General features: G+C 41.5%; 1 protein-coding gene across 5 annotated transcripts in view; it reads left to right on the top strand.

The window, feature by feature from the left end:
* Positions 1 to 1,156: 1,156 nt before the first annotated feature.
* The window catches only part of gria4b (glutamate receptor, ionotropic, AMPA 4b), a 120,632-nt gene continuing 96,500 nt past the window's right edge, over positions 1,157 to 25,288 (top strand). For all 5 annotated transcript variants that reach the window (XM_066646688.1, XM_066646689.1, XM_066646686.1 and 2 more), the window contains exons 1-2: positions 1,157 to 1,376; positions 2,721 to 2,879. In XM_066646688.1, coding sequence (XP_066502785.1) covers positions 1,289 to 1,376; positions 2,721 to 2,879 — 247 coding nt within the window. In that variant the 5' untranslated portion in view covers positions 1,157 to 1,288. The remainder of the gene's footprint in view (positions 1,377 to 2,720; positions 2,880 to 25,288) is intronic.

A 25,288-nucleotide genomic window follows, 5' to 3' on the forward strand; every position in this document is an offset into this window, starting at 1 on the left:
TGTCCCTATGAGGTGAATTGTTCCTTTGTAGCTCAAGGAAATTGATATTTCCCCTGGGACGGGACGGGACGGGACAGGGTGGGCGAATACTAGCCTGGGACGTCAGATATTTCTTTTGAACTGAAACTTATGAAGACACATCTTTGTATTCACATGCACTATTGAAAGATGTGTTTCTCTGGCTCAGAAAGACATATATATATATATATGATCACTTCTTTGTCTACTCTCTCTTCTTGTGTGGTTTACTGTGGTTTGTTGTGTGTTACACGTCATCTCTTCAGTTACTTAAGCCATGCGGATGAAGGATGCAGTCAGCTCTGTGAGCCCTGGTGGCCTAAAGGGGCAGGCGTGACGTTTGGGCTCCAGTGCTACTATTAATACTTTTTTACCCACCCGCATTCAGACACGCACCTCCTTCTGCGCCAGGATTGGTAAGTAGTTCCTAGTCAAGTGCAGTCCATCTGTTGGCCAAAGAGAGCTCAGGGGGTAGAATACTTCCAGCCAATCATAGAGCAGGGGTTAGGATAGTTCTGTTCAGAAGAGCAAATATTTCTGTTCAATTCTATCTCAGAAAGAGGCATTCAGTCATAAATAGTGTATCATATGTCATACAATGTGATACTGGAGCAGCTGCACATGCACTTAAGGAAGTAGCCTGTGGAGCAGAGGAACAGTGTAAATGTCAGTGAATGGGCACGTCGTTTAAAAACCCCAGCAGCGCTGCTGTGTCTGATCCACTCGTGCAGCACACACTATCACAGCACTGCCATGTCAGTATAACTGCAGTGCTGAGAATGATCCACCACCCGAATCATACGTGCTCTACGGCGTCCTGACCGCTGAAGAAGAGGGTGAAAGTGGACTAAGAATGTATGCAGAGCAACAGACAGGGCAATGGCGCTTCCAGGAGGTTCTTTAAATGTCATGGTTGATTGGTGTATACACTGCATTTATGAGGGCAGATGTTCCTCCAGCTCGGTCCTGGTTCAGGCAGAGGGCCGTTGGAATGCAGCCTCGGTGCAGGGGGCGTGGCTTGTCTGAATACGGGTGGAAGAAAGTGTGCGGAGCGCCCTCCCTCCCTCCGTCCCTCCATCCCTCCATCCCTCCATCCTGCATGTGGAGCGCGCACTGGCGGACGGAGTTGCAGCAGGGTTTCGCGCCACTGCGGGGGAAAAAAGCCCAGTGAAAGAAAGATGGATTGCTAACAGCGCTTCTCCTTTCTTCGCCCTTCCTGCCGCCTGACGTCATGCTCAATGTCTCGCAATAGTTTTTTAACCCAACAAAAATGAGGATTTCTTGTCGTCGTCTTCTGCTGGTCTTCTCTTGTGTCTGGGGTCTCACCATGGGCGCCTTTCCGAGCAGCGTTCAGATCGGTGAGTAGCGCGGGAGCTCGAGCGAGCCACTAATGGGCAAAGTGCGCTCAGGGCTTCGGGAGCCGAAACGACCGCAGAAGAACGCGGTGTACTTGGAGTGAAGTGTGTGTGTGTGGTGGGGGGGCGAACGAACGAAAGTGCGTTTGTAAAGAGAGGGAGTGTTTTTAAGAAGGGCTCGTGCGCTGTGGCCGGGTTCCTGACAGCGCCACTGCAGTGGGTCCCTACGGCTCTCTCTGGGATGCTCTCTCTCTCTCTCGCTCTCTCTCTGCTCGGATGAAGCAGGATGAGAACACGGAGACAGTGAAAGTTCACACGTTCCCAGTATCATTGCGCGTGATTCGGCTTCTCCAAACTGCTGTTAATTAATGCCTCTGCCGCAGCACGCCGTGGGGCGCGAGCTGGCCACTCGTTTGTTTTTTTGTTTTTGTTGTTTTTTTTTTTTCCCCCTGCCCCTCCGGAATGTGTCACATTTGACTGTAATCACATCGGGGTCAGAGGACCGCCCTTGGTGGGCAGAACGCAGGGCGCAGGGTGCAGGTTCCTAGCACGGGGGTCGTCCTGTTTCAGTCTAGGGCGTGATTAGTTATGCAGGATGCTGGGGGGCAGCTCACCACACTGTGCAGTCTACTTGTCCTCGTGTGGGGGCTGTGCCTCAGGGGCTTTTCTGATGTTCCACCCCTGTTTCCCTTATTTTGTCCCATTCCTAGTTTCTGTACGTTATCAACTGGCAATTACCTTCTTCAGCAGCAGCAGAGTAAACGGCAAGACAGTGACAACATGAAGCAGTTGACACACTCTTTCCTTCAGAGTTTTATGAAGCTCTGAGCTGAAGTCAATGTGTTTCATTTGGTTGTTAGTACACGAAGTAATGAGTGAGTCATTTTTACTGTGTACAGTGTCTGTCTCGCTCTCTGAAACACAGCCAATTAATTGCTGCAGCTGTTTGAGATTCCGGAAATATGTCAGCTTCCATGTCCTGGATATATTCAACCAACTGTCCTTTCACATGCCGCAAAGTAAATAACCCACTCCCCTCTGTTTCAGCACCGTTTTCCAGATGGGTCAAATGTTTCAGTGCTTTGTATTTACATCATTTTGTTCCTTTCCTCGTCTTTTGTGGAGGGCAAAGCTAACAGTCATCCTTTTCTATAGCGCATTATATAGTCTTTCTCCTTCTTTCCCCCGCTCTCTCCATCTCTGCAACATTGACACAACAAAACTGTTTCAATGGTGTTTGCAGTCGGCGTCTCCAGTGTTTTGTTTTATGACATTAGCAAATGGTCTCCATATTTGGTGCAGAATATATTATCTTATTCTGTTCTCTTCTCTCCCTTTCTCCTGCAGGCGGACTGTTTATCAGAAACACGGATCAGGAGTACACTGCCTTTCGCTTGGCCATATTTCTGCACAACACAAGCCCCAATGTGTCGGAGGCTCCCTTTAACCTTGTGCCCCACGTGGACAACATCGAGACAGCCAACAGCTTTGCCGTGACCAATGCCTGTGAGTTCAGCCTGGAGTCCAGCTTCCTAGCCCTTTTCATTCGTGCTGCTTAATTAGGAGCAGGGAGCGGGGGAGGTGGTTGTTGTGGAAAGCGTTGAGGAGGGGGGTTGTAGGGCTGAGGGTGGTGGTGGTGGTGGTGGGGGGGTGGTTTGCCTTGAGCTTGTTGTCAGAATTAACTAATGGACAGCGGTGTGAGGGACAGATGAATATGGTGTATAATGAGGAGAATAGCTAATACCTGAGAAGACTGGTACAGTGTATGTTCTGCCCTGTGTGATGGGGCACTTCCTGGTCCGTGTCCAGGCAGCGCTTGTGTCTCTGTGAGAGATCTATCCCCAGGCTCTCTGCTGACACAAATAACAGGCTAAGTGCATTCACTAACAATGACACTGTATTCCCTGTGTGTGTATGTGAGTGTATGTATGCACCCATGGTCCGGCAAAAAAGGGACATTCTCTCTCTCTCTCTCTCTCTCAGCGTGTGTTTCATAGGCACTGGTGTAAAACGCATAGTTATTATGTGAGTTTTCACTGGCATGCTTGTCTGCATTGTGCAAATCTGTTTTCATCTGTGCATGTTTCTGCGGTTGCCCTAATTTAGATCTCTCAGTAGAGCAGGCTAAGGTCTGTCATGGTTTGTTTGTGAAGAAGCTGCTGGTATGGCTCATGCGAACATGGTTGAGGCTTTGGCCTGAAGCAGAGAGAAAATGGTGGGTTGTGTGTGCCACCAAGAAAAATGCAGAATAGAGTTGTCTCAATACTAGGATTTTCCAGACTGTAATTTGTGGCAGGACATCACTTTTTCTTTTTTATTTTACTCTTTTGGAGTGTTCTAGTTTTACTACTGCATTGCTGCACTAATTTGAATTTACACAAGCTATTTTTAAAATAATCTTTTGTTTACTTTATTTTGTAAAAAAGAATACAGTTAAGAGTATGGATGCAGGCAGTTTTGTCGAAAAGGAAAACTGTTGCATTTTTACCTTAAAATTGCAGCTTCAAATTGTTTGTGATGCTCCTTCAACCTGTAATAGGGAGAATAGCACCTGTCTTGCTGCTCTCTGGGGCTGTGCAACCTCAGAATCAGGTTTTAATCAGGTTTTTTGAAAGTTACTTATTAATAAGAGCCAGTGCTGCTAACTTTAGCTGGATTTGCTTAGTTTTTAGTGATGGACATTGTTTCTGGAAATAATTGATTTTCTGTCAGTTGCCGTGTGGTTGTGTTGGGTAGATTATCACAAAAGTTACACTTTATGCTTCAAATAACACTGTCTAGTGTATATTATGAGCAATATGTAGCTTTTATTATGTAGTCAAGGCTCAACGTTGAGGGAGTGTGTGAGTGTGTTTATCGCTAGGAGCCCCGAGAGCCGGTTGTGACAGATGTGAATATTTATTTTCTCAGAAGATGTGCGTGGGTGCGTGTGTGTGTGTGTGTGTGTGAGAGGGAACTGGGTGTGTGAGAGAGACTTGTTTTGAGAGACAGGTGGGAGGGCCCAGGAGACAAAAAAAAAAGTCTGTTCTTATGTAGTATTCCTTTAATGACTTAGTTGTTTATTTGTAGAACATACACATTTGATTGATTCTGATAACTAATGTACTTGCAGTGTGCACTGTGAAACAATTTTATTTTATATTAATTTTAAAATATGAGGTTTAGCTCAAGACAGGATATAGGAATATACTCAATATTTAATGATTTTAATTGGGTTAGGGTTAGGATCTGAAAGGGTCCGTAATGAGATTAGGATGTAAAATAGTACAGTTAAACACTATAAGTATATAACACTACAAAACAAATAAAAGGTGGACTGCATTAACTCTCCAGCCCCCTTGTCAAGTGACAGGGCAAACTTATTTACAGTCCTAGAGAGCACAAAGGGCCGGGACTCTGGGTGGACTGTTAACCAATGTGGCTGTAAGTTAGTTAGCAATTAGGATAATTAGGTTTTTCCTCCAGGCACGTTGAACTGTCCAGTGACATTGTGTTCAGAGGCAGCTTGGAAACAAGTGGTGTCTGGCTATGCATGTCGTGGAGGAAGCAGGAGCTGGCCTTCACATTCCTAGCTTGGTAGGCTCATGTAATTAGGTAATCGAAATGGCAGCGTGTTACAAACATCCTGCTTCCTATTTAAGGAAACAGCTGTGGTATTTGAATCACACGTTCTTAACATTCCTAAACATTATAAAAATGCACATGCTTCAAATTGTCCTACATAGTAGTCACAATTTTTACGCATCTCAACGTTCTCGCCCATCTTTTTAATTTGTTAATGCATGACTCTGCTAATAAGAGTTCGATAGCACAAGCACCTTTTACTTACACCAGTGGAATACAATGCTAATGAAGCATAAGCCTGTTTATTTAATACACTGAAAGTATAGTAAAGTTTTGAGTTTGAATTGCTTACCATGTTGTATGACTGGAAAAGGCCCTGAACCTCCGGATCAACACTATTCCAGGGTAGTCTGGGCCAGCGAGGGCCTTCTTCATGCTGTTGTCACAGCAAAGCTCCCCCACCATCTTCTCCCACATTCAGGCTTTTGTCACTTCCCATCAGGCTCAGGCACGCCAGCGTAAGGTCAGCGCAGAGCAGCCATCACATCAGCCAGCCACAGCTCAGCTCTGACCCACGCCTCTGCTTCAGCTGCTTCTGCAGCGTGCTCACATTTTAACGCCCTTTATCTCTTCACTCCATCTGGGATTTACAGCATAAAGAGTAAAGCTATGCAGGATAGTTTTTGTTAATGAAGCCCCTACAAATGAACCATATATGGGGAATTTTGTTTTTGTAAACACCACAAGGCTTAAATGACACTTTTTGACTTCCTCTTTAAAAATAGAGCAGTCACTAAAGCATTTATTTTATTCTGTATATTAGGCAACTTATTTTACCTTTAAACACATGCTCAAACTGAAACTGTTAATCTCCACGGCTAGGACTGGACAAGCAAATGCTGCTATTAAAAAATAAAAGTAGTTGACATATGGTTCTTCATTACATGGGCTCAATTTTTAATGCAGTATTGGCCCAACCCTGTAAAAGACTGCAGCATGTAAACAAACCTGATAACCACATTGTTTTACTGCAAATTTACTGAACAATTACAGTTCCAAATGAATATTACCTCTGCAAATAATGGCCAGTCTAAAAAGACCCCTCTGACCTTAAACCCCTAAAATGTAATCTCAATAAAATCATAGTTTAGAAGATGTTTCAAATAAATAATCCCCTAAAAATTGTAAAGTATTTTAGACTGTATTTTATGAGCGCTACACCTTCACCTTCATTTAGTGCACACAGATCTATGAACATGCCATTAGATCCCACTTCTGTGTGTACTTACCCTCAACCACTCACCTGAAGCTTTTGACAGGATTGGGTCCTTAGGTTTATGACATAAGACACCCTGACTGTCTGTTTTTGTACTGCAAGTTTTTTCCAATGGTAGCATATCCAAGAAATTAAAGGGTGTTATTATATATATTGGGCGGCACGGTGGTGCAGCAGGTAGAGTCGCAGTCACACAGCTCCAGGGGCCTGGAGGTTGTGGGTTCGATTCCCGCTCCGGGTGACTGTCTGTGAGGAGTTGGTGTGTTCGCCCCGCCCACGTTGGTAGGTGGATTGGCGACTTAAAAGTGTCCGTAGGTGTGAGTGAATGTGAATGTGAGTGTGTCTGTGTTGCCCTGTGAAGGACTGGCGCCCCCTCCAGGGTGTGTTCCTGCCTTGCGCCCAATGATTCCAGGTAGGCTCTGGACCCACCACGACCCTGAATTGGATAAGCGCTTACAGATAATGAATGAATGAAGGAATTATATATATCTTATTCTAAAATATTATTTCATTGTTATTACATATTAGTCTTAAAGGCGCAGTAACAAAAATTCATGTTGATTCTAGGATTTGGGAAAATGGTCAGGGAACAATGAATTATGATTTTTCTTTTTTAATGTATTTATTTTTTATAATTCTTTTTTTTTAATATGCACTTGAACTAACACCTACACTGTCAAACATGGACCACAAATGCATAATTTATTCTTTAGTGTAAATTAAGATATAACAGTGCAGTTACAATGTACAGCAGTATAATCACAATACTGTTATCTTGTCCATATAATGCAGCCCTAAATGTAACTAGTGGAAAGCGTTTTTTAATATGTGCCTGTTGTGTAAGCTGTGTCTGGATATGAGATCCTTGTAATGGACTTGTCACTCTGTGCCAGTTTAACAGACACTGCAATTCATCAAAGCAAGACACTGTGGGTGAAAGATTTTCAATGAACTTCCAATAAGTACTTAAAATAGTAGGACTAAAAAACCCTGTTTTGTGTGCTAACATACATAATGTTCCCAATAACCCAGCAGCACCTGAGTTATTACCCCCTCTGCAGTGCAAACGTCATTAATGATTTGTGGGTTATCACAGTGCAGCAAATGCACAATACCACTTCTTTCCTGCTGCTCTTTGCAGGCTTTTTGCTTTGTAGCCTTTATCCCCTGCCATAATGTGCCATGTTCCCAGTGTTTAAAGGACCTGTTCCTAAAGATAAAGATAGGCTGGCTTCTGGGCGAATAATGATAGATTTGATGCAAAATTTATGTGGCTCGTTTAATTTGCTCATCAGATTAAACATGCACAAGTGTGGTATCAGTAATTCACTCAGGCTCTGATAAGTGCTGGTGTCATTACTGTGTATGAACAATCTGTTTCAGTTATGAAGATTAGCCACTCAGTCAGTTACTCGCCATTTTGTGGGCTATGTAAATCAAAGTGGAGAACTACAGTCTTAAAGGTGCTAAAAAGGGTGCAGTGGAGCAGTGTCATACAAAACCACTTCTGCTTCCCTAAGGAAGCTTTCAATGGAGGCCTCTTTATTATAACAACATTGTGTTGAATGAGATATGAGACTGCTTTTTAAACATTTAAGAGCCTCTGCATAATGTAAAGGTATACAGAGCAACATACAATTTTAATCAAGTTAAAGGGCACATAGACAGGAGCATTAGGGATCTTGCCCAAGGACCGTGTTCAGTGGCAACATTATCTACTACACCGTTCACCTCTTGTGCATACAAGGGACCATTGACAGTCTCATTCACATCACCAGACACTGCTTATTTAACTGAACTTTAGCAAGGGTATATATATATATATATTCCCGCTCTGGGTGACTGTCTGTGAGGAGTTGGTGTGTTCTCCCTGTGTCCGCGTGGGTTTCCTCTGGGTGCTCCAGTTTCCTCCCACAGCCCAAAAACACACATTGGTAGGTGGATTGGCGACTCAAAAGTGTCCGTAGGTGTGAATGTGTGTGTGTGTCTGTGTTGCCCTGTGAAGGACTGGCGCCCCCTCCAGGGTGTATTCCTGCTTTGCGCCCAATGATTCCAGGTAGGCTCTGGACCTACCGCGACCCTAAATTGGATAAGCGGTTACAGATAATGGATGGATGGATATATATATGTAATTTATTTCAAATGGATTTTTGATGACTGTTGCCACCACCGTGGCCCACCAAAGTAAGCAGCTGGTTGATAATGGAACATAGAATAACTACAGTGTCTTTAATTGGTGGGATCTTTAAAAGCACAGTTTTGAAACATAAGGTAAAGTATCTTTTTAAAATCTTTAAACCATTCAAAGCAATTTACTAGAAACACATATCAGAAAAACAACAGTTTAAGAATACCTGTTCTTAATAGTGTAGAACCATATGTGCAAACCAGGAACCATTGCAGAAGCTTTATTTCTGAGACTGTAGCTGTTTTGTCTGTATAATATCCTGGTGGTTTGGTGTAGTATCTTCATCTCAGTGTCTTGCTTGCTTTTCTTTTATTCTCCTAATTTCTTCTACTGGGCATGGCTCTGCTTGCAGTTTGTTGCACATGAGAGCTTTTATTCCTCACTGGGGAGCTGTGGCTGCCATGGGTAGGATGAGTAGAGGACAGATTATTCACTTGCAATGATTTCTCCGCCTTACACAGTCCGTCTTTAGTCTCTCTGCCTTCCCTCCTAGTTACTGTGTTAGTTCACACAATCAATGACTAAATTAAGCAGAGAACCATGAGCTCGTGCTGTAGTCAGTTAGTAACCACACACTAGCAGGACTTCCACTGACCTTCAGGGGGGAAATTCTCTCTCTCTGGCCTTTTTTCCCTCTTCATCCTTATCCCAGGCCATGTGCAAACGCAGCAGAATTGCTGTGTTTTTGAGCCTTTTTCAGTGTAATTCTGCCTCAGCTGAGTCAAGCTCCTCTCCTATGGTGCTATCAGTTCCTGTGATAGCATCGTCGCATCGCTGCATGGTCACACTACCGTATCCTGCTCACCACTGAGCTCAAGCTTCAGCTATTCACTCAGAGCATGGGGGAATTCAGCTGCTCTTCACACTGTGCCGCTTCGAGGGCTCTGCTCTGGGCTGAAGTGATGTTCTGCACCTCCGTTCAAATCCTCTAAGTATCATACTTGACTCTTTTTCTGCAGTCAAGGGCTGAAAATCTAATCTTTCGCTTGTTTGTGTCATTGGGCTTAGGCTTTCTCTGGTGTTGATTCAGCTGAACTGGTGAACTAAATGGAGATCAGTGCAGAAATATAGGTTCAGTGCATTAGCTAGCATGTCCTAGACTGTGGATTAAAAAAACAAGGCCCTTGATTGATTTCATTATTGTGAGAGCATAGTATGGTGATTTTTTTTATATATCTAATACTGTATAGACTGTGTATGTAAAAGTAAGGCTGCACAATATGGCCAAAATCTATATCACAATATATTTCTTAATTTTGGTCGATACGATATAACTCAGATATTTATACACACAGTATAAAATCTGCTGAAAAACGTCCAGTTCAGGGTCGCGGTGAGTCCGTAGCCTAAGCGGAATCACTGGGGGCAAGGCAGGAACACATCCTGAAAGGGGTGCCAGTCCATCGCAGGGCAACACACACTCACACATTCACTCACAACACTCACACCTATGGACACTTTTGAGTCGCCAATCCACCTACCAATGTGTGTTTTTGGACCGTGGGAGGAAACCAGAGCACCCAGAGGAAACGCATGCGTGCACAGAGAGAACACACCAAACTCCTCAGAAAGCGGATAAGTGTCACTTACAGTGAGCAGTAAATCATACACATTTGTTGAAATATACCACGTTATTGAATATAACCTCAGGTCTGCATTACGATTTATTAAGTAAACTGTCTTTAATTTCTACAGTGGAACAGCTAAAGTTTAGAAGTTTTTTGAACATATTGTCAAGAACCATTCAGGAACCTCTAGCTATTATTTCTGGATTTTTATCAGAGCTAGTGCAGGGTCGTTGGCAGCTTTATCTTTTCAACAAAAGATCTTCTTTTTAAATGTGAAATCTCCCCTTCTCCAGCAACGGCTTTTATTTGATTTCTTGATGGGGAAGATTCTGTTTGTTCAGTCCACACTGAAGACGGGGTGACAAGCAGAACTGGGTTGTGTGTGTGTTTCTGTGTGTTGGAAACGGGTGTCTCTTGTGTTGCAGTGCTGTTCGCACTAAGCTTTGTCTTCCATGTGCTTTGGCTACCAGAAATCAGAGCAGAGAGCAGGAGCCAGGCAGTAACGTGGATGCCAGGAGCTTGCAGGGGGACTGTTTCTGCAGATAGGAAGCCTTGTGAACAGAGTCCCAGCCATTATCACCTCATCTCTCTCTCTTCCACACTTAATGGTGCAGCACTTTATCTCAGACTCTGTCTCCTCTCACACTTTCATTATTGAGCAGGAATAGTGTTAGCCTTAGTCTCTTGTTAATACTGGTTTAATATATAAATATATATAGCCATTGTCTTCTGGGAGTTTCTCAGGTACCTTCTTTCGTGGAAATCACTATTATTGTTAAGTTATAATCTTTGTAAAATGTGTTAATAGGTTAATGTAGAAGGAACTGTAAAGATGTAGTTATCATTTGTATTTTTCTATGAAGTATTTAAAGAGATCAGTGTTGAAGTTCACTAGTTAGTGTTTTTGGGAAGCCTAGTTCCTGTTTTATCCTAAAGGCTGAACCACATAACAATTTTCTTATATACAATCATCTGACGCCATGATATATTTGAACATTATTATGATATTGAATTTTACCAGTGCTGTCCTCACTGTTTGCAATAAATCATTGCTAATTAAAATTCAGCTTTGCTATATATAATGATATATATTTATAAGTGGTATAAAGCTAATCTATTAGCTAATCTATATGAAGCTAATCTACTCCCTCTAAATATATTTTCTTGCTGCATATTTTCTAAACTGATCCTTAGATCTTGCTATTGATCAATAGAAATCCATAGAAATGTGATCAATATTATTGTTGTAAAAGCAATGGCAGTATATCAGTATAGATGATCTATCAGCCAGTGCAGTTTATGAATCAATAGTGGCCTCCTCCAGGCATCTGCAGTGGGAGGGAGTTGGAGGTGAGAAGTCTCCAGTGAGCTGAAGCTGTCTGATGGCGGCAGGAGGAGATGTATGGTGTTGGAGAAAGGGAAAGGACTTGCGGAACAGTAGGGTTAATCTGCTTCCTACTTACAGCCGCTCTGATTGACAGGACACTATCTCATTCATCAGCTGTCATCACTGTATTCAAACACACTCCACTGAAGTGATAACCAGTTCATTCAATACCAGTTTATCTAATTTGTGTACATTAGATGTTTGCATGTTCACCTTGTTATTGTTCAGGAGTCATGAGTTTGTCTTATTGTCTTATTGCTATACATACAATTTACATGTCAAATATTTAGAAGTAGTTAGATATTTCTATATTTACACAGTTACATAACTGATTTATAATGCATTTCCGTATAAACAGCATTTATTGTTTTGGGAATTATTTGCACTTGGAACATTGTCATCATGTTCAGTCAAAAACACATTAGTGGGGTCTGGTACTGATGTTGGACAATAAGTTTAGGATAATAATGCCACTCAAATACCCCTTCATCACCCTAGAAAATGAGTGGAGGTTTGACACCCCTCCAGATGATGCTTGGTATTGAGCATGATGACTTTACGCTGATGTGCAGCTCCAGAGTGCCCCATTCCATTGATAATAATTTTATTATACAAGCTTTCCCAGTGCCTGTGTCAGCTATGGGCTCAGATAAATTGGCTGAAGTCATTCATTAGAAGGGGTATCTGGAAATATTTGCTATACAGTGTGCTTTCAACCATAATTTGCTGGATTCCTCCATCTGATTGAATATTTCACAGTGTATTTGCCTGTGTTCTTTTTGTTAACATTCTACTGAAGCTCTTCTTCGCTTGCACCTGGGGGCGTGACTCTGAGCGCTCTGTAAGTGCTGTGGATTCTGCTCCTGATGAGGCTTCTCTGGTGGCCGTGTCCCTGTGGCAGTGTCCTGCAGTTTGGGACATTGGGGATGGGGTCGTCTCTCATCAGCAGGCTGCTGTCTCCTGCAGAGCTCAACACTGAGCTCTAAACTGAGCTCCCTGAAGGCTTCATCAGCTGTAGGATCAGCTCTAGGCTCCTGAGGGTGTTGGTGGTGGGATTGTGGTGAAAGAGGGTTTTCTGTTGTTTTATAATGACAGTTTAAAAGAGTTCTGATGGTTTTAAATCAGTATCTAGACTGTGAATAATTTAAGAAGCTGTGACATTTCGTAGGTCAGGTATCTCAGCCGTAGACGTCATAAACAATGTTCCCTTCTAAACGAACATTGAGGATCCTTGAAATGCAGCCAAGGAACATGTCCTTCTTTTGAGTGAATTTGGAGGACACATCTGTCCTTTGTTGCAAGCTATTACAAAAAAATATGTAATCATTTTGGCATTTCAGATTAATGATGTTAATATTCTAGTGAAGATGACATATCTGCAGCTATGAACCCCAAACACAGCTATTTATATTATGTTAAAGTTAAACAGCACAAACCAGGCAAAATCACAAAAAAGCTAAATTTATTAATAGCCGAAATTGACCTTGAACCACACTACTGTCTGTGGAGCAGTAGCAGATGGGAGAAATCATGAAATATTAACTGTTATTGATTCATTTTGTAGGAGTCATTTTAATGACTATTTTTATTTTCTGGTTTTGGAGCAGAGAAGACACTGAAAGTGTATAAGGCTTTATGCGAAATGCTTAGATCACTTCTTGAAGTTGAAAACATTATGGACGGGGCTTAAAACATTTCTCAACATTTTTTTGTATAATCTTGATACACTAATCAAGTATGTATCCCATTTTGTTGTAGTAACAGGCTTTTTACACTATATAGACACATTGGAAAATTTGCTGTGGGAATTTGATTGCCTTCAACCTCATAAACATTAGTAAAGACACATAGTGATGTGGCATGATTAGTTCTGGATCACAAATGGTACACCAGCTCATCTCACAGGTGCCAGCACTCCCGGATATCATTTCACTGCTTCACAGTCCAATGCTGGAGGGGCTGTGTACTCCTCTAGCTCGCCTTGTAGCTTGGCACTGAGCATGATGATCAACTTCTGCATCTGCCCAATTCCAGTGGTGACTCCAAGATTGCTGTTTAGGATGGCCTTTTTAAATCCTTGTATCAATTCATAGAAATGTAGCTCAGTGCAGGACAGTGGGTTTTTGGAATTATCATAAGAAACACCTTAGTTATCATCACTGGTAAAACTCACTCCCTTTCAAAAAATGGAGCTTCAAATATGTGATTCATTTGTGCTTATTATAATTAATTCCTAGGATTTTAATATTGAAAACAAACTTGAGCAGTCAGTTTTGAATGAGTCAGTGATTCAAACGAATATTGCTCGGCCCACTGAGCCCAATTAAAGTGTGTTTTGAGTCAGTAGGTACAGGGAAATGTGTCAAAATAATTGTCTATGGTAATTGACTGTGTGCTCCACATGTGGCAGATAGAGGTTCATTTGAAAAATGTCAGCTTATTTCTTCAATGTAGATCAACAGTTCAGGCAGCACACATACATAGTATTCCAGGGCAGAGTGACTGAGTCCCACAGAGCAATCATAATATCTCTCTTCCTCAGTCACACACACATGCCTCACCCACATGCACTCATAGGGGTCCAGACATAAAAATTCATTGGGCAGTATTCTCTTCACAGTCATGGCTTTTATTTGAGTCCTATGTGCTAGCTGTCTACTTCTCCTCTCCTCCGACCTCACTGTGCAGCGGTCTTTGTCAAAACCATATTTCTCTCAGTGATTAAAAGCCCCCTGGATGTCCTTCAGTGCTCCCTCCATAAATCCTTGAACCATGGGCCATTTTTTTCCCCCTCAGAATTCTATTTGGTGTGCTCCATCATGGCTATCTTTGTGCCTGGCCAGGTATCTGTGCTGATTAGAGGCTTTGTACTTGCCTCGAAGTGCCTCGCTCTGCTGAGCAGCTGCCTCTGTCAGGGCCAAGTAGATTCGATCCATTCAAAACCTTCTGAACCTTTTTCAAAAGTTGAGTCTCTTCCGTGCCTGTGGGACGTTTGCCTGCGCCATCGGCAGCCTGCTTTCAAGACGAGCTGCAGGAACATGCCAGGGCTGGAGTGATGTATCACCTCAGTCCCAAGCAGGAATGGACGCTTGTGGGACAGGAGCTGCTCGTCAGTTCTCCTCTGTCCTCTGGCAGCTCTCATGCTTTGTCAGCCTCCTTTCATTCATCGCCAGCACATCTGAGTGCCTCTACAGTCAGGATCCAGACACACAGTCCCCTTGCATGAGTATGTCAGATACAGATATCGGGGGAAATGCTGAATGGTAGAACTGCAGAGATGCTTGAATTTGTATTTTTGGACCTTGTAGGTCAAAGAAATATGGCCATTAAATCAAAGTATACCATGGTATATTACTAGTGTATTTTGGAGCAGAATTTTGGAAGCCACTGAGATACTGGTTCTTCTAACTGGAAGCCACTTTATAATGCTTTATTTGAAAAATATCAGAATTATATCCTTAGTAGTATAAGTGTAGCCAGCATAAGGAGCTGTTGTTTTAGTTTTTGGCCACAATTTGATTGCATAAAGTTGACCTAAGGCAAGATGGCGCTGGTTTGTTAGACATATATCTTGTCCATTTGACACTATGCCTCACAGGGTTAAAGTAACTGTGATGATTTCTGCTCGACATACTTCCCTCTAGCAGATCAAGAATTGATGCATAAATCACCCACAGGCCTCCTCCTCTCAAGACAATACCTGTTTCTCTCAGTCATATTCCTAGGTGGTCAATAAAATACTGTGATGCCAGCGACGGTAGGATATTACAGCACAAATAAAATGTTGTATGTGAGGTTATAAAATCCGATTGCTGTTATTTGTTGCAGTGCTTCTGCAGTGCCCTTGACTTCTAAAACGGTGGCAGGAGCAGCCCCAGCACGTAGCAATGTTGCAAAGGCCATCTAATATATCAAGCAGCTAGTCCTGTTTAAGGTGAGTGATGGACTGATGTGTAGTAAGCAGGATGAAAGGCTTTGGATGAAGGAGTGGGGAAATGCCAGGAAAAGCTGACACAGGAGAGAAGGTGAATAAACAGCCTTCAGTGAGGGATAGCATAGCTAACTAGACCAGACAGGTTTATTACTCCAGGCTTTGTTTGGAAATGTTCTCTTATGTCTTCTGAAGGTTGAATATTTTCGCTTTGAACTTGGCTCTAATGTGCAACCATCAAAGTACAGTCAAAGAGTATAGCTGGCCTTTTATTTGAGATGCTCACATACCACTACTAGAAGTAGGAATGATTTATTCCCCTGGTTAGAGTGCACATATTTCCAGGGCAATAATATATCAGGAATGTGACCCAACTCAGAAATAACTAATGCAAATGTGCCTGTGCTGAGATCCATTTAGTGTTAAACGAATTGAATGCTTTTGCTGAGAGTTCAGTCAGTTGAGAGTACAGAGTCTGGCTGCGTAAAACATGGACCTGAATTTGAGCGTTGTCAGTTAAGTGCTGTAGGATACTACACGTAAAAACAGTAATGCACTTCAAATGTATAGGTTATGTGCACATAAAAAAGTGGGTCAAGTAATGTTACAATATTTCCGCTTCAGTAAATTTTTGATTTTTTTTTTATTTATTTCTGAAGTCAATATTAGAATTTGTGAAGCACAAAATTTGTAAAATGTTGAATGGTATAGTGCATGTTCATTTGCCACTTTGCCTCTCCACATTCTAGTCATTTCATTTGAAAGGGCTGCTGCATGTGTGCAGTTCTTGATGTGATGCGTCGAGAGATCTCAGCATATTGCGGCCACTGCGCTACGTATCAGCTTGATTCCTTGTTTTGACCACTGTCAGTGGGTTTAATAGAAGACTGCAAATGAAGGACAGATTGAGGAGCCTAATCAGTTATACGGAAATACAATTCCATAGTCTGTTCCAGTGGTGGGGGGGCGTGTAAAATAAAGTCTTGCTTGAATTTTTGCAAATGATTTATTCTTTACAAAAAATAATTCTAAAATAATTACTACAAATTATAAAGAGTATTTAAAATAGGTGTAAACGGAATGATTTAAACACCATTATAGATTTACTAGAACATATAACATTTTGGGAAATAAGTGTTTTGAAAGTAAAAATTAGAAGAGAGGTCAATTTAATATCAGTTATGTGCTTTAATAGGCTATTGGTGAAAACATAGCGTCGCTTGGAGCAGGTCCGCATAGCAGCTCTCCGTGCCCGTAGAAGTAGGTCAAGGAGGTGCGGCGCTTGTAGTGTTAAACAGTGTTTTTGGGGCTCTAATGATGCAAAAAACTGCCAAGATTTTTTTCCCTTCTGTTTAGTCTTGTACAGAATCGCCTCTGGATTAAGTCCCCCAGGGCTCCGGAGTATTTCTTGGGCTTGGTCTCAGCTTGTCTTTCTCGTTTCTGCTTTGCCCGTTTTGTAATAAAGTCCAAATTACTCCCATTGTCTCTAGCCTTTGCTTACGTGAAGTACGCAGTTGAAATTGGGTTTTTTTTGCACAGATTTCGCAAAATACCAGGGGATCATGTTCCCTACCTGGTAAATATGTGAGAGAACATGGCCCCAACTTTTCCAGAGATGTAATATGCTTTTTGCTTAGCCCATGTGTGTGTGTGTGTTTTTTTTTTAATACAAACAAACTTTATTAAAGCCTAATTATGAAAACTGTGAAACATTATATATTTTACACATGAAAACTTAAGATTTTAAATTAGCTATGTTTTTTTGAGGTCATCTTTTGCTGCTTCATGTACCACCAGTGATACACGTACCAAAGAAAAACACTGCCCTACAGAAACCAGCAAGCTTTGTGTAGTGTGGTTGGTGGTGTGTGTGCTTTAGCAGTAGTAGATTAGAGTTTGAGGAGGCTGTGATCTTTAATAGTAGACTTCATTGTAGGGCATAGGAGTCACATACATTGTTTGTATTTAAACTCTTTCATTCATTCATTCATTCATTCATTGTCTGTAACCGCTTATCCAGTTAAGGGTCATGGCGGGTCCAGAGTAGGAACACACACTGGAAGGGGCGCCAGTCCTTTGCAGGGCGACACACACACACACTTTTGAGTAGCCAATCCATTTACCAACGTGGAACGTGGAGAACACAACAAACTCCTCATAGACAGTCACCTGGAGCAGGTCCCTGGAGCTGTGTGACCGTGACACTACCTGCTGCACCACCTTGCTGCCTGTTTTTAAACTCTGCCAACACGTACTGCTGTTTGGAACAATTTTTATCGGCAGTTTTTGAAAATGGCACAGATTTCACCCAATAGATTCCTCACAATTACAGTTTAGAGCTCCTAAAACTGACAACACATCCTTCCAAGGTTGGTTATATGGCTGTAAGATTCTACACCATTTTGTCTGAGTTTTGTTCCCATACTCAGGCAATCAGTGAAGAATATGGACTCAGAGTGAGACTTTAGTCTTTAATGTACTAAATAAAGAATCAGTTACTGCACAAATTTCCCCATTTTGCATCACTCACTGTGTAGATTGCTGCCTGCCTGAAACTTTTTACTTTTTTTCCTGCTGAGGGGAAAAGTTAGAAAAAAGATTAGAAGTGTTTTTCTCGGCTAGGATACAATTTCCAGAAGTCAGTGCAAGCTGTTTTTTTTTTCAGTGGGTTTTAATGATTCCGTTTCTAGATTCCTCGCCTGGTCATGGTGTCATTTGATTTGCCCCCGTTATAGGTTTTCTGAGTCATTCCAATTAAAAGTTAAACTGTGGGACTGCTCCTCAGCCCAATATTATGAGAAAACCTGTAATTATTTCTTTTGTAGGCTTGATTTGATTTTGCCGTACTGCACACAATGTGCTTTTTTGCTGCTTTTGTAAGCACCTCTGCTCCCTTTCTCATCCCCCATCCGCCCCCACCCACTTTTTTTTTTTAAACATCTTTCAAATCCCCTGGAACCAGGCTGGGGGGACAGAGGCGCACACAGGTCTCGCATGAGCTCCTGATTGTTCTTTTCTTAATTAGTCTGCATGTCACTGTCACCACATTTCTCTCTTTCTTTTCGTTCTCTTTCTCTCTCACACACACACACACACTCACAAACACACACATTCTCTCTCTCCCCCCCTCTCTATACAGTCATGTGAAAAAGTTAGCCTTTGTCTTTTTGAACATTTGTAAACGTGTGGACATATTAGCTTCATTTGAACAGTACTGACAGATGGAGCTTATATAATTAAACAAATAAAACTGAAGAAATGACCTATAAACACAAGTTGTAAAATGTCATGAAGAAAAATTTACATTTCTTGTGAGGAAAAAGTTAGGACACCCCTACATTTATTACTATTTAAAATGTCTAGATTTAGAATCAGATGCACCACATCAGCTGCAAATGATTATATCATCATTAAAGAGGACATTGGAGGAGGCTTGTATTTAAACATCAGACATTAGTTTGATTACTTCATTGTTGAAGTGAGTGGTATCACCATAATCTAAAGAGATCTCTGAGGCCTTCAGAAAGAAGGTTATAGATGTATATGAGCCTGGGAAGGGACGTAAAAATCTCAAAACAATTAGAAATCATCCATTCCGCTGTCCGGAAATAATTTACAAGTGGAGAACATTTAAACCAACTGCCAGGTCAGGCCATTCTAACAAGTTCAGTCCTAGAGCAGACCACAAGATGCATAAAGACATCTCCAACAATCCTAAAATATCGTCACAGGACCTACACGTACCACAGTTCATGTCGAGGTACATATATCTACCATCAGGAAAAGACTGCACAAGTTTGATTTTCATAGGAGGTGTGCAAGGAGGAAACCCATGCTGCCAAAAAGACATCAGGGCAAGACTAAAGTTTGCTAGAGTGCACCTAGACAAAGACCAGCACTTCCTGGACAATGTAGTCTGGACAGATGAATACAAAGCTGAATTATCTGGGCACAGTAACAGAAGACAGGTCTAGTGCAAACCAGTACAGCATTTGAGCACAAGAACCCCATATCAGCAGTGAAGCAGGGAGGTGGAAATGTCATGGTTTGGGGCTGCTTTGCTGCAGCAGGGGCCTGGAAAGCTCTCCATCATAGAATCTACTATGAATTCTTCACTGTATCAGAGGGTGCTTGAGGAAAATGTGAGACTATCTTTCCAAAACCTGAAGCTGAAGTGCTGTGAGGAGTTGGCGTGTTCTCCCTGTGTCCGCGTGGGTTTCCTCTGGGTACTCCGGTTTCCTCCCACAGTCCAAATACACACGTTGGTAGGTGGATTGGTGACTCAAAAGTATCCGTAGGTGTGAGTGAATGTGTGAGTGTGTGTGTTGCCCTGTGAAGGACTGGCGCCCCCTCCAGGGTGTATTCCTGCCTTGCGCCCAATGATTCCAGGTAGGCTCTGGACCTACCGCGACCCTGAACTGAATAAGCGGTTACAGATAATGAATGAATGAATGAATGAAGTTAAAGTGGACGTGGAACATTCAACATGACCGTGACCCAGAACATTCCAGAAAATTCACAAGGAATGGCTCAAAAGTAAGTTGTGGGGTGAATATGAATGCTGTGGGGTGATCTGTGCATTCAAGAAACCCCTCCAATACCACACAGCTGAAAGAATTCTGCATGGAGGAATGGGAAAAACCACCTCCCAGTCGATGTCACAGACTGGTAGATGGTCACAGGAAACATCTAATTGAGGTTATTTCAGCCTAAGGGGGACATACCAGCTATTAGGGCATAGGGTGTCCTTACATTTTCCTCACAGGAAATGTACATTTTTGTTCATTACATTTTTAAATATGTTCAAAAAGACAAAGCTTTTCATGGGGGGTCCTAACTTTTTCACGACTGTGTGTATTTTTCTTGCTCATTGTCTTTCTCCTTTCTATATTTTCTGAATATTTCACTCACCTGTCTCTCTCAACTTGTCTTTTCCTTTCTCTCTTTTCTCATACTATTTTTTTGTTTTCTATGTCATTCTCTCAAATTATCTTTGATTTTTCTCCTTCTCTCTCTAACTCAGGTCTCTCATGAGTATTTGCCCTCCCCATCTTTCTTTTTCTTGTTCTCATGTCTCTCTCTCTTTTTTTCTTTTTCTCTTTTTATGCTCTCTTTTTTCACTCTCTTTTTCTCTTATTCTCACTCTCTGCATCTCTCTCTCTCTCTCTCTCTCTCTCTCTCACTCACCTCCCTCTTTGTGTTTTTTTTAGTAACATATCCTCTCTCTCTCTCTCCTCCCTTCTACTCCTCATTAAGATTAAAAGTGATGAGGGCTCTCTTTGTGCAAGTCTTTATTGAAAGCTAAAAGAAACAAAGAGGCTATCGCTGTAAAGTGCTTTTAATTGAAAGGGAGAAGCAAGGCCACAGAGGGCTTCGGTTTGATCAGTGGAGCTGAATGTTGAGTTCAGCGTGTTCACACATCCAGCTGTGCATCAGCACTGTGTTCTGTGCCACTCTCGCAGTCTGACTCATTTAACATGGCACTCATTTAAATGCATTTGATTGCTTCACATTTGATTTTAACAGGCAGTGCGTGAAATGATGTATTCACACGTTGCATTTCTCATAATCTCTATTGAATGAGTTTAGAAGATCTCCAAATCCCGGCATTACTGAATGAGCTTTTATTGATTGTGTTTTGATGATACACTAAGATACATTGGAGAGGCTCATGCTTTGAATTAAATACTATACACAGTGTTAAATATATATATATATATATATATATATATATATATATATATATATATATATATATATATATATATATATATATTCTTTCATTCCTTCATTCATTATCTGTAAGCGCTTATCCAGTTCAGGGTCACGGTGGGTCCAGAGCCTACCTGGAATCATTGGGCGCAAGGCAGGAATACACCCTGGAGGGGGCGCCAGTCCTTCACAGGGCAACACAGACACACACACATTTTCACTCACACACTCACACCTACGGACAATATATATATATAACACTTTAAAATATAGTGCAGCCACTGCTGCTTACTTAATTTAATCAAATGCTAAAGGTTCTGATGACCAAGCAGATATTACTAAGGGCCCTACATTTGAGTTCGATCCCCAGAGATGTCACAGCCATCTGTGGCCAGAAGTGCAAAGAGAGCACTATTGGATGGCCCTCCCTCTGCCAGATTTTTCAGTGTAGTGGGAGCCAGTGTAGGTGTCTGTTGGTTGATGAAACAGAATCAGCTCTCCTCAGAGCATCCAGTGATTTTGCTTTAGCTGCCATTGGAAAAGACACAGTGGGGCATGAGTTTGGTCCTGATATTAAAAAGCTTTCCATCTTATAACATTTTAATTGATGGAGGTCCATCAGTTCAAAGAATGCAGTTCCACTGCCCCACAGCAGAATTCCTGTGAGCATGGTCACCTTAGGTTAATGTACAGCTGCTCCAGAGGTTTCTGTTTCATTTGATGCTTTTTTTTCAAATGGAGAATATATAAGCCTTGCAAGTATGAGCATGAATAGATTAGTGTTAACAGTAACCATATGTTTTCTATTGAATATTTTTGTGAGCAAAAGAAATTGGTAACTTGGTGTTAAATCTTTGTTACAGCACACCATGTGGTCTTCTACATCACATTAGGATACATTGATGAATTACTCTGAGCATTACTCTAATTGTCAATGCCTTGATTGGCTGGTGGAAAAACGCCTGCCATGTGGTGATTATGGGGGGTCTAGGTGGATGAACCTTTTGACCTCTGCTTTGCCTCAGCGTGCTTAGCTGGCTGAGTGGCACATGTCCAAAACCCACTGACATCACGTTGAGCCCTCAGATATAGAGAAGCCTGGGGCGGTAGACCTGAGGATAGGCCTTAGTGCTGCATCATCTCTTACACAAAGCACCCAGCTGCATTTCCTCTGCAGTCCTCCGCTCCACCTACTGCTGTAGAATCCACAGTGGTACTTTTAGAAATGTGGACATGCAATTTCATCATCAAGCTGTCATTTAAAGACACTATCTGTTATATTTATGGTGTTGTTTTACAAGCCTGGATTTTTGTGGAGCAGACTCAGTGAATGCTTTATAATTGCTCTTTTTTCCTTTACTGTTTTCTGTGCTAATGCTTTCATAGTGCAAATCCAGACATTATATGACTAAGAGCCTCTCATAATAGCATGCCTTTCTGAGCCAGTCCTCAATGGAAAATCTACAGATGCTTTAATTCCATCCAAGATTAGGCCTAAACCATCATTAACCCCTTAACCTTTAAGATTATTATTCAGTCACTGATCATAACGCTTATTATACAGTAACTGCTATGATTTACTAACTGCAATGGAAAGAGCTTAGAGTGTAAAAGGGTTAATTTACCCCTTAATAAAAAATTCCAGTGAGTGTAGACTAGAGCTTAAACTGTGGCATTTGCCCTCTGTGGTGTCACATTTATCCTTTGTACTTTTCCAAAACCTTGTAAAAATGAGATGCTATTTTTGGTTCAGGCCAGAGAGGTCTAAACGGGCCAACAAGCCCCTTGGGCCTGAAGCGGCATAGAATAAAATCTGCAGAGCAAAAATGCTGTGTGTTTGTCAGGAGGGGAGTATTTCAATAAAAAATCTGGTCATTTGTTTTCCTTTTCATTTCATTTTACTTTGTCATACTAACAAGGTGTTTCAGAAAATAAACACCGTATTTGCTGGTAGACAAAACTCCTTTATGACCACCAGTGACCAGTGAATGTTATTTAAGTTGTGGACCATTCTCAACAAAGCAGTAACACAGTAAAGGCATTAGTTTGGACATTTGCTAAAATGGTGCAAATACACTATAGGGACACCTACACATTACATCTAAAGGAGCTTTAATGACATCCCATATTCAATCCATAGCCATAATATGGAGTGGAAAGCAAAGGCATTCTCCAGGAGTTTTTGAACATTCATCCAAAAGAGCGTTTGTGAGGTCAGATCCTGAGGTTCGACGAGAAGGCCTGGCTTGCAGTCTCCGTTTTAGTTCATCCCAAGGGTGTTCAATGGGGTTGAGGTCAAGGCTCTGTGCAGGCCAGTGACGCTTCCACATCAAACTCACCTAACCATACCTTTATGTACCTTGCTTTGTGCACTGGGGAACAGTCATGCTGGAACAGAAAGGACCTTCTCCAAACTGTTCCCACAAATTTGGAAGCATACAATTGTCCAAAATGTCTTGGTTTGCTGAAGCATTAAAATTTCCCTTCACTGGAACTAAAGGGAAATAATATGACTGTGGGGAAATAGTCTAGTGGAACGGTAAGTTTGACGGAAAACAATGACTGTTGTTTGTAGGTGGCTGAAGTTTAACTTGTTGTTCAGTTTTGTGGCATTTATTTTTTATCATTTGTGGTAATGCAGTTATTCTGCTGAGTTTGGACACATTTCCACTTGCGTGATTAGAAATAGCAAGAATAATTCAGTATTATCCACTTATGTAGCAGAAATAAAGCAATATCCTTATTTCAGTGTGTGCTTTTTAAAGTTTGGATTTCTCTGTAGATGTCTCTGTAGAGAGAGAGAGAAACTAGCATACCAGACTGTTAGTTTGTTTTACTCATTTACAGACACAGGGCTTCATAAACACATTAGACCTGTTTTGAGCAAGCAAACAGACTGGAGAGCTAGCAAATGGCAAGGAGACATTTTCTGAATTTGATAAAAATGTTTCTGACAGTCGTAAACTTCACCTTAAAGCGAACTAGGCCTAATCCTGTAAAACAACTTCATAGCAGTAGCCCTCATCCACCATGCTGTACAGTTGGTACAGTGCATTCAGGCAGGTCAGTTTTCATGGCATTTGCCAAACCCAGACATGTCTGTCAGACTGCCAGATAGAGATGTGTGATTTGTCATTCCACAGAACAAGTTTTCAATGACCCAGAGTCCAGTGACGGTGTGCTTTACGCCACTCCATCAGATGCTTGGCATTATGCTTAGTGAAGTTAGGCTTTTGTTCAGCTGCTCAGTCATTGAAACACATGCCATGAGGCTCCTGGAGCAGTTTTTGTGTGGATGTGAATGCCAGAGGCGTTTTGTAACTCTGCAGTTACTGAGTCAGCAGACGGTTGGTGACTTATACACCCCGAGTGTCTCAGCACTTGCCAAACCCACTCTGTACCTTAAGTGGTCTACCATTTCTTGGCTGAGTTGCTGTGGTTTTAATTTATACTACTTAAATAGTCAGGACTATTCTAATTCCTGGTGATGATATGAATGTTTTTCTCTATTGTTATTAGTTTGGGTTTTAGGTGTATTTAAAAGGCTTAATCATGATTGCTCTGATTGTATCCATTCATATTTTGTTACTGGTTGTCCTCTACACCCTTACTTGTGTTTCCCAATAAATTTGATCTTCTCATAATTTGTCCAATATAAGATATTCTAGTTGGGTTATTTAGACTTTAAGTGAGAGATGAGGCTTAATGTATTCAAGGATTCATTTGTTTGTTTTCTTTGCTGTCAGTGTAATCACACACATCTCCAGCAATAGCAAAATTCAAAAGGGGCAAGTCTTCAATTCCATTTACTAATAAACTGGCAACATTATGGTGCAGGAGATGGTGGCAATGAGAGGTTAAACATTATAGTCCAGGTTAATTTCATTTTTCCTCCTTCTGGTGCACACTGTTGTAATCTGAAATAATTTGACTTTTGTTTAGTTTTCCTGCCAGGCAAGTCTTGCTACGATTTGATCAAAGATTACTGGAAAACACAGATTTTGTATCTCAAATGGCTTGATATTTTATGATGAATCATGCTTAATATAATCAGGGACCTGAACTCACAAGTTATAAATGTCAGTGTTGATTTCAGGTTGACAATAAGAAGTTCAAAAGAGATTTATCAGAGCTCCTGCAACATATGCAAGGCCAAACCGGCTATCTGACAATAATAATAGGTGGGAATCTTGCTGGAGTAGTTGTAATCCACCCAGTGTGATGCTGTTATCACAGTAAAATATAGTGATTATTAGTCCTTGGACACAAAAAAATCTTTTGACATCAAA

This window comes from Hoplias malabaricus, chromosome 15 (genome assembly GCF_029633855.1).
Source record: "Hoplias malabaricus isolate fHopMal1 chromosome 15, fHopMal1.hap1, whole genome shotgun sequence".
NCBI classification, from domain to species: domain Eukaryota; kingdom Metazoa; phylum Chordata; class Actinopteri; order Characiformes; family Erythrinidae; genus Hoplias; species Hoplias malabaricus.